The following is a 9964-nucleotide window of genomic DNA, read 5'->3' on the forward strand; positions in this document are numbered from 1 at the left end:
GCCTCCTGAGTAGCTGTGATTACAGTTGTGAGCCGTCATTGCCTGGCATTAGTTACTTTTAAAATATGAGGTCTGGTGTTTTTGCCTAGCCAGATTCTCATCTGATTTCCAGAATAGATGAATGTCACTTTATGTAACTCAGTGACTGGCTGGTCTTTCCCCTAGGCAGAGCAGAGAAGGCTTTAGGATGACCACAGGCCTCATAAATGAGACCAGTGCTCTGGGACTCACTGCAGAAAGCAGCTCCTATGATTCAGGCACATGTCATTGGAGACTTAAGTGGATGCTCTACAGGACACCCCTCAGGGTGGTTTCTGTCCCTGCGCTGCTGTCTACCCTCAGAGGGAGTCATGAGCCCGGCTCGGCCGTACCACTCTGTGTACCAGCACTTTTGACAAATGCTATGTATTTGGATGTATTAATAATGATATAGGTAGAAAGGTCACCCACATTGGATGGTCCTGGGAAGAAAATGCTTCCACCCTGAGCAGGAAGGACTCACTTCAGGCTTGCATGGGCTCTGATGCATTTAGCAATGTCCCTTGCTTATCAAGCTTCTCACTCATGTCATCAATGTTTGTCTCATTCAGGTGTACCCTTACGCCCTGAAGGCGGAGCACAGGCATGGCGGGCAATGCGGCAGACAGTGCCAATCACCTACCTTTCTTTTTTGGCAATATCACCCGGGAGGAGGCCGAAGACTACCTGGTCCAGGGAGGTATGACTGATGGGCTGTACCTGCTACGTCAGAGTCGCAATTACCTGGGTGGCTTTGCCCTGTCGGTGGCCTATGGCAGGAAGGCACACCACTACACCATCGAGAGAGAGCTCAACGGCACCTATGCCATCTCCGGGGGCAGGGCCCACAGCAGCCCCGCTGACCTCTGCCACTACCACTCCCAGGAGGCCGATGGCCTCATCTGTCTCCTACAGAAACCCTTCAACCGGCCACCAGGGGTGCAACCCAAGATTGGACCCTTTGAAGATCTGAAAGAAAACCTCATCAGGGAGTATGTAAAGCAGACCTGGAATCTGCAGGTAGGCAATTCAGACTATGTTCACAAGGCTCCATAATCCCACCCAGATGACTCCGTTCCTGAAAACCCGTGCAGTGGTACTCTGTGAACCCAAATAAGGCTCTCTCTCCCTCCCTCCCACCTTCCCCCTCCTCTCCTGCCAATCCTGGAGATTGGACTCAGGACCTGGGCTCTGTCCTTGAGCTTTTTGGCTCAAGGCTAACTAAAGCAGTCTAGCACTTGAGCTAGAGCTCCACTTCTGGCTTTTTTTTTTTTAATGCTTAATTGGAGGTAAAAGTCTCTCAGGTTTCTCTGCCTAGGCTGGCTTCAAATTGTGATCCTCAGATCCCAGCTTCCTGAATAGCTAGGATTCCAGGCATGAGCTTTTGATGCCTAGCTTGTGTCTGTTGTTTATGTTTATAGGCACATACTGATTCACACTGGATTTTATGACTTCTTGGTATCTCTTGCAGAACCTCCTGTGTCTGCACATACAGGTTTCTCTACCCTTTATTTGGCAGTCTGGTACTGCCTGATAGGAACTGTAATTTATTTAACTCAGGGCTACTGAATTTTGTTATTCATCAATAACTGTTAAGGACATCATTCTGTAGAAATCTATGGTACAGTATATCTTAAGGATAAATTCTGCCACAGCCAAGGCTATGGGTGTTTGACTTGGACATAGTGACAATTCCATATAAAATTGTTGAAGAGATAGTAAGGATTTACATTCATGCCTATCTCATACTTTTTCTGTTTTCATGGTCCTACCTCCACCTCTGGAATTGGAACTATAAAGGTGAACCACCATGGCTGGTCTTTTTTTTTTTTTTCTTTCCCTCCATTTCTTTTTCAGAGCCGGGAATCAATGGTCTTAAGCATGCAAGACATGTGTCCTATCGTTGAGCTACATCCTCAGTCTGTGTGTGTGTGTGTGTGTGTGTGTGTGTGTGTGTGTGTCTGTGTGTCTGTGAGTCTGGTGTGTGTGCATATATTGTACTGGGATTAATTCAGAGTCTTACACCTGCTAGTTGTAACTCTACCATTTGAACTATGCTCCTATTTCTTTTGATTTTAGTTTGTTTTTCAAATAAGGTCTTGTTCTTTTGTCCCAGTCAGATTTAGTTCATGTTCCTCCTATCTCTATCTCCAAGTAGTTAGAATTACAGATGTGTACCACCACATACAGCTTGGTTTTGAAACAGAGTCTTATTAACTTCTGCTAGATTTGGCTTTGAAAGTAGTTGGGATTATAGGCATGCTTCACCACATTTGCTCTCCTTTCCCCATCACATTCTTAATAGCATTTGGTGTCAGAAGCCAACAGGTTTGGTTTCCCATTTGGACTTACGTAATAACCATTTTCTTTGTGCTTTCTGATGTCTGTTCTGTGTACCTGATGGTGTTATTTGACATATGCAGATTATAATGGAATCAAATTTTTGAAGATTATATATAAGGAGTTTGCATATAGTAAATTCATCCTTTTCCAAGGTGCTGTCCCGTGGGTTTTGAAAAGAATCATATAACCCCCAATCGAGATGTATAGGAAGATTGATACTGGTGGCTCACCCCTGTAATCCTAGCTACTCCGTGGCTGAGATCTGAGGCTTGAGGTTCAAAGCCAGCGAGGGCAGAAAAGTCTGTGAGATTCTTATCTCCAATAAAGTAGCAAAAAGCCAGAGGCAGAGGTGTGGCCTTGAACAAAAAAGCCAAGTGAGAGCTAAAGGTCCTGTGTACCAGCATAAAGACACAAAGGAACTCCATTACTCCATCATGTACCCACCCTGTCCTTTCCCACCCCAGTGCCTGATAGTGAGACATCTAATTTCTTTCTCTACACTTTGCCTTTCATTGAATATTACACATGGAGTCCTAGAGTTACATACCCACCCTCTGCTTGTGTTGTTGTCTGTGTCATTGCTGGCTCTTGTGTGTCTAAGTGAACTCCATAGCCATCCACACTACCTCTTCACTCACTTGATTCCAGGTGCCATGTGTCCGTAAGTCTAGATGCCTTTGGCACTCTACCTGTGAAATAGGTTGTTGTTGATTTAATATGTGTGTGTATTTGTGTGTTGCATCTGGAGCTTGAACTCAGGGCCTCCTATGCTAGCTTACCTTTTCTTTGATCAAGGATTGAGCAGTTCATTGTGAAATATGATAAAAAAAATTTAGTGTGCTCACATTGCAATCTCTTCTATTTCCAAGTCTGAGATGGTTTTATTTTTTTTATTTTCCTGCTTGAGTGTTTCTCTCTCTCTCTCTCTCTCTCTCCCTCCACCCCCCTCTGTCAGTCATGGGGCTTGAACTCTGGGCCTGGGTGCTGTCCCTGAGCTTTTCAGCTCAAGGCAAACTCGCTACCACTTGAGCCACAGCGCCACTTCTGGTTTTCTGGTGGTTATTCAGAGATAAGAGTCTCACAGACTTCCCTGCCCTGGCTGGCTTATGAACCATGATCCTCAGATGGCAGCCTTCTGAGTAGCTAGGATTACAGGTGTGAGCAACTGGCACCTGGCTTTTGAGTTCTCTTTATACATGCATATAATCAAGCTCTGGATCTTCATCTGTTACTGTCAAGAAAATCTATTTTTTCTAAGAAGGATGAGGAAATCAGGACAGTTAGCTCTCAACCTCATTTTTCATTTTTGATTCCCATTATCATCATGTCCACACAGTAAAGACTGCTCACCTGCACTCTGAGCCCATCTCCTGCAGGTGATGGCTACATGTACATTCTTTACTCACATCTTAAAGCTTCTTGCTGGCTAAGAAATGATCATGTCCTAACATAAAACCATCAGTTGAGTGACTGACTGTGGTTTCAAGGGCCCAGAACAGGATGCCTGTTCTCTGGATTTTATGTACTAAGTCAGCTGGTATCCAAAATTTACCTGACTTTGAAAAAAAATCAAAATGATGTCTTTATTCCAAAATCTACCTTGTTATTTCTATAGTGGAAGGTATGCAAGTGATTTATCTTACTGATTTTATTTATTGAATGAATGGAGCATGGGTAAATGGATGAATGCGGTTTGATTTTGCTCTATTATACTATCCTTAGGACAGATTGTACATGATTGCTGTTTGTCCATCTCTATCTGGCTTACGCACTCCATCCTTGCTTTCTGCAGGGCCAGGCTCTGGAACAAGCCATCATCAGCCAGAAGCCCCAACTGGAGAAGCTGATTGCTACCACTGCCCATGAGAAAATGCCCTGGTTCCATGGCAACATCTCCCGGGATGAGTCAGAACAGATTGTCTTGATAGGATCAAAGACAAATGGGAAGTTTTTGTAAGTATTGTGTCTTTTCCCTCATCTTCCGTGTTTGACTTGGCTTCTTTATGAGTGGCCCTCATGAAACCTCAGGAAAGGGCTGCCTGTTACTATATGACAATTTGTCTGCAGGTCTGTCCTAAGGGTGTTTCAGAAGGAAGCTATCATTTGTGATTCAACCTGAGTTTTACCCAGTTTCATTCTAAATGGTGATGTTGTATTTAAAGAAACTCATAGACACACATAGGTTGAAGATTACTTTATCCAAAATGCTTAGGAGAAGTTCTTTGGATTTAAGATTTTCCCCCATTTTGGAATATTTGCATGTAAAGAGATACCTTGGGTATTGGACTCAAGTCTGCACTTGAAATTCGTTTATGATTCATATACAACTTAAATGCATAGCCTCAGGTAATTTCACAGGATATTTTAATGTGGCTATGTTTTAACCTGTCAGGTTAGATCATCATGTAGAATTTTTCACTTGTGGTATCATGTGAATGATCAAAGAATGTCAGATTGTACGTTATTTACTTTTTAAATTTAATTTTATCGTAAAGTGATGCTCAGAGGGGTTACAGTTACATAAGTAAGGTAATGAATACATTTCTTGTAGAATAGTGTTAACTCCTCCCTCATTTTCTCTCACTTTCCCTTCCCACTGACTCACCTTCCTCTCAAGTTGTAAAGTTCATTTCCAACAGAGTATATTAGAGTATCACTGCTGCATTGGTTCATCCTTTGTCCTTTGTCTCACCATTTTGTTATTACCCTTCCCTTCCCCAAATCAGATAAACATATGTACAATACACAGGGTACCAAAATCAAAAACAGTGACAATGGGGGATAAGCCTAAGGGGGAAAAAACAAATGAAAAAGAAATATCTTCACACAGTACATGCAAAACAAAACAAAAACCCTCTTGTTTCCATTTCTTGTAGTTCATTTCAATTAGTATTGTTTTATATGGTCATGTGTACATATCCGTGGAGCTATTGTGATCATCTGCTAGGTCTATCCTAGATATGTACTAATTATTACAAATGAGAACAATGGAGCCTATGTTTCTTTGGGTCTGGTTTACTTTACTTAATATGATGTCATTCTTTCTGATGGAAGCATAGAATTCCATTGTGTCTATATATCACATTTTCTTGATCCATTCATCTACTGAGGGGCATCTGGGTTGGTTCCATATCTTAGCTGTGGTAAATAATGCTGCAGTGAACATAGTTATGCTGGTAGCCTTGTTTGTGGCCATTTGGGTAAATGCCCATGGGTCATAGGGGAGCTCTATATTTAACCTTTTAAGAGTGGTTGAACAAGTTTACATGCCCACCAACAGTGTAGTAGCATTCCCTTTTGGCCACATTCCCACTAGCATCTGTTATTATTAGTTTTCTTGATAATGGCCATTCTAACTGGGGTGAGATGAAATCTCAATGTTGTTTTCATTTGCATTTATTTTATGGCCCCAGATGTTGAACATTTCTTTGTGTGTCTATTGGCTATTCTTATTTCCTCTCCAGAGAAGTCTTTTTTAAAAAATATTTTCAATCTCTGATTTTCTGATTAGGGAGGCTCACCCTGAATGATTCTCTTATTGGTAAATATGAAATGTACAACAATGTCTCTAGTAATCCAGAAAAACTAAAACACTAGTTTTTTTCCCACTCTGATTTGACCCTGGACAGATATTAAAAATTGGAGTGGCTTATGTGATTGGTGAATGCAGCTCTGTAACCAGAACCAGCCTTATGGCCTCGGAAATCAGAAGAAATGATCCAGTGCTTTAACCGCTCATTGTCTTTGGTGGATCCATGTGAGCCTAAGTTTAAAAAGTAGAGGAGGATCAGGCCAGCTCAGTATGGTCCCTGACCCTCATGGTCAGGAGCAGTCATTGGGCCAATGAACCTCTTTTTGCAAGATGGTGCTGCCATGGTGACACAGTGAGTCATGCCGGTAGAGGAAATCATCCTTGATGCTTATCACCACTCAGTGTCCCCAGTAGAGATGCTTCTTGTGTGGTGGGGGCAGAGCACAAAGGACTACTCTCTCATTGCTGTTGTAGATTCTTAACCAGTATTAGTGGTGTAACCTTCTAGGCAAGCAAATTCATTATCCAGCTACCAACTTTTCCTAGAAATAGAAGAGATTCTCTGTGTAGCCATCTGTTGAAAGACTTTCCCTCAGACTTCTAATTTTAAATACAATCCTATACAATCTTATTGAAAGAGAAAAGAATAGCTCATGTCAGCACTGGATGGCTGGAATGTGGTATGTTCTGGACCCAGTCAGTGCTGGCAAGACTAAGAGGAAGGAGGACAGTTCCTGAGGGTTATTTCTCCAGAGCCTTGGCTCTTCTCCAGCTTCTTCTCAGAACTAATTCCAGCACGAAAGTCATGGGACTGAAGACTCAACATCATGACCCACCGAGTGCCCAAATGACATAATGCACACAGCCAGACTGCTGACCTTTTTCACTCAGGCTCTTTGGGGAACGGCCATGCTCCAGGGACAGAGATTTTTTTTTCTCAGTGATCTGGTACTGAAGACAATGTTTGCACACTGCTTGGGCCTGAATCCTGCTAATATAGTCCATTTCTAGGGATGTGAACACACCCCTTGCAGAAGACAGATCTACTGCAACCTGGTCTGTCTACTTTGGCCTACAAAAGACCGACATCTCACAACCCCTCATGGCACATTCAATTTCCATGTGCGTTGTAGAAAAAATTTTGAAAACTGTCATGCATGATCTATCCTGGCTGATGCAGGACTCCCGGAGGTGGGAGGCCTAAGTAATTGTATTTTTAATCTGTGTGTGTGTGTGTGTGTGTGTGTGTGTGTGTGAGAGAGAGAGAGAGAGAGAGACATGGAAAGACATGGAGAAACAGAGACAGAGACAGAGACAGAGATGGAGACAAAGAAAGAGACAGAGACAGTATGGTGGGGCTTGAGCTAGAGGCCTGGACACTGACCATTAGTTTTTCACTCAAAGCTGGTGTTCTACCACTTGAATCACACCTCCACTTCTGGTTTTGGGGTAGTTAATTGGAGATAAAAGTCTCACAAAGTTTTCTGCCAAATCTGGCTTCAACTTATGATCCTCATATCTCAGCCTCCTGAGTAGCTAGGACTACAGATGCAAGCTACCAGTACCCAGCAACGAACTGCATTCTTACTAAGTATCCCCAGATCTTTTTTGCACTGGGCTATTGATTCAACTTATATTGCAATTGCTTAATTGCTCCCCATAGACCCTCACATCAGCCCCAACCCAGTTCCCACTGCCTCCTGATCTTCTACCATACTTTCAAGGCTTGGCTGTGGATATATCTATCTCTATATCTATATATATCAGGATATTGTTCTTCACTTGGACCTTGTCTCATTTAAAGGCAGGGCCCAAGCCTGCAGATCACATATCCCTGCTTCAAAACCTATGTTCCATGTCAATTATAGGACCTTAGGCAGAGGGATAACTTGAGCCTTCTGTGGGTGTGGTGATCATTGACAATACTCTACTATTGTCTTGAAAACATGTGCCATCAGTGCCGATTTCTGCTCTGTTCAGTGTGCTTTCTATATCAGTAGCACGAAAGAATTCTCATTACCAGGAACTCTCAGGGTTGTTTTCCCATGGTTAGAAGGCAGCCTTCTTGGACAGCTTTATTATTTGATGATCTGGTCTCATGGGACGCTGCCCTCCTGCAGAAATTAATGCTTGACTGTGACTGGCCTGAGGGATTCACCTCTCTCAAGAAGAGCTTTTGGTTGCTTGAGTGCTTAAATAGGGTATGCATACATGTGTAGACAGTGGGAAGTTTTTTAAATGGTATTAAACATGACGCTGCTCTTTGTCTAGTAGTATCAATATCAATGAATACTATCTCCCAAGTCTAGATTTCCCTGACCAGATTCCTTCACCCTTACAAGCATCTTCATCTATGCTTCTTGTAGGGAGACTAGAGATGAAAGTCTTCCATGAATTATTTTTTTGTGAGTTGTGGGGTTGGAACTTAGGGCCTGGGCACTGTCCCTGAACTTTTATACTCAAGATTAGTGCCCTACCACTTTGAGCCACAATTCCACTTCTGGTTTTCTAGCGGTTAATTAGAGATAAGAGTCTCAAGAACTTCTGCTGTGTGGGCTGGATTCAAACTGCAATCCTTAGGTCTCAGGCTCCTGAGCAGGTAGAATTACAGTCATGAGTCACCAGCACCCAGTCTCCTTGAACTCTTTTAAATTAGCACCAGATTCTGTGGCTGAAAATTCAGTGTGAGTGCTTCTGTTGTGTGTGTGTGTGTGTGTGTGTGTGTGTGTGTGTGTGTTCATGGGCCCATGCATGCACGTGTACACTCTAGGACCAGGGCTTGAACACAGGACCTCACACTCAGCTTTTGGCTTTTTCTCTCAAGGCTGTCACTACCATTTGAGCCAACCTCCACTGCCTGCCAGGCAGCCCTCTTATCCTGACATTCATCTTTGTCCTTCCATCTTTCTTCTTCAGTTTTCCAGTCTATCACATTTTCCTGCAGGGTCTGATCTCTGCTTCTTCTGCTCATGCAGTGGTTTTGACTCACCATCACATTCTTACCTCTTTCTCCTCCCCTCCACAGCATTTTTCAAGGCATTTGTCTCCTGATGGCCCTGTCTAAGTCTCCCTTTTCCAACCATCCACCTTCCTGATCCTCCCACTGAAGAAACCTGGGCATCTCTGAACTAGAAATGAAACCTAATTTTTGTACTATACTTCAATAACTTGATTTAGAGTAAAGCAATGCACATGAATGTGCTGAGCATAAAGTTAGGTTCATAATAAATATGGGCAGAGTCAGCCTCATTCATGAATACAGGAAGTACAGTCCCAGTGGAATAGAAGGGCCCAGTGGTCATTTTCACTGAGAGAATCGCATGGAGAATCAAAGATAAAAATATGAGAGTTCGTTCTAGAACCTCTGGTTTGCATTACAATTCAGCATACCCTTGTCCTGAACGCTTGCTGTCTTCCTTTGTGGTGCTATTCCATTGCTTTCCCTTGGGGAAACCACAGGAGGATGCAGAGCCCATTCCCCATAGCCTTCCCCATAGCCTTTTTCACAATTCATTATCATGACATGGTGGTTTTCAGAAGGGAGGTTGAAATGGAAAGGGGTTCATTTGAGGTGCTAAAAGTTGTGCAGAAGTCTGAGACCTTGAAGTCACATTACTGGGCTGCTCTTAGCCCGAATGAGGCCATGGGAAGAATGCTGTGTTCAGCACTAAGGTTCCTATGCTTCTGCATAGGATCTCATCATACCGTTGGCATAGTGCCGCTTAGGTCTTGTACATGGCTACTTTCCCAGTGCACCTCATGTCTGCTGAAAACAAGATGTGATGTGACTGTCATTTTTTCATCCAAACTCTCTTGGCATGAAAATGCTCTAAAATTCCACATCATGCCAGATTTTTTAAATGGGCTTGTAACTTTCTTTATGTTTAGTGTCCAAGTAGCTGTTTTATTGTCTTGGCTAAGAGCCTTACAGATCTGATAGAGCCAAAAATAAGTGGAAGATGACTTTGAGAGTACATTGTGAAAACCCACACCAGAGTCTCTGTGCAGAGGACCCAAGCTCCAGCTGTGGCTACAACATAGAATTTTATACAAAAACAATAAAAGTGATCA

At 42.9% G+C, this 9964-nt stretch overlaps 1 protein-coding gene across 2 annotated transcripts in view; it reads left to right on the top strand.

The window, feature by feature from the left end:
* The first annotated feature begins 590 nt into the window (after positions 1-590).
* Syk (spleen tyrosine kinase) overlaps positions 591-9964 on the top strand; it is a 45393-nt gene continuing 36019 nt past the window's right edge. For both annotated transcript variants that reach the window (XM_013026413.1, XM_013026416.1), the window contains exons 1-2: positions 591-1038; positions 4154-4314. In XM_013026413.1, coding sequence (XP_012881867.1) covers positions 625-1038; positions 4154-4314 — 575 coding nt within the window. In that variant the 5' untranslated portion in view covers positions 591-624. The remainder of the gene's footprint in view (positions 1039-4153; positions 4315-9964) is intronic.

The sequence above is a fragment of the Dipodomys ordii genome, unplaced genomic scaffold, assembly GCF_000151885.1.
Source record: "Dipodomys ordii isolate 6190 unplaced genomic scaffold, Dord_2.0 Scaffold93, whole genome shotgun sequence".
NCBI lineage: Eukaryota > Metazoa > Chordata > Mammalia > Rodentia > Heteromyidae > Dipodomys > Dipodomys ordii.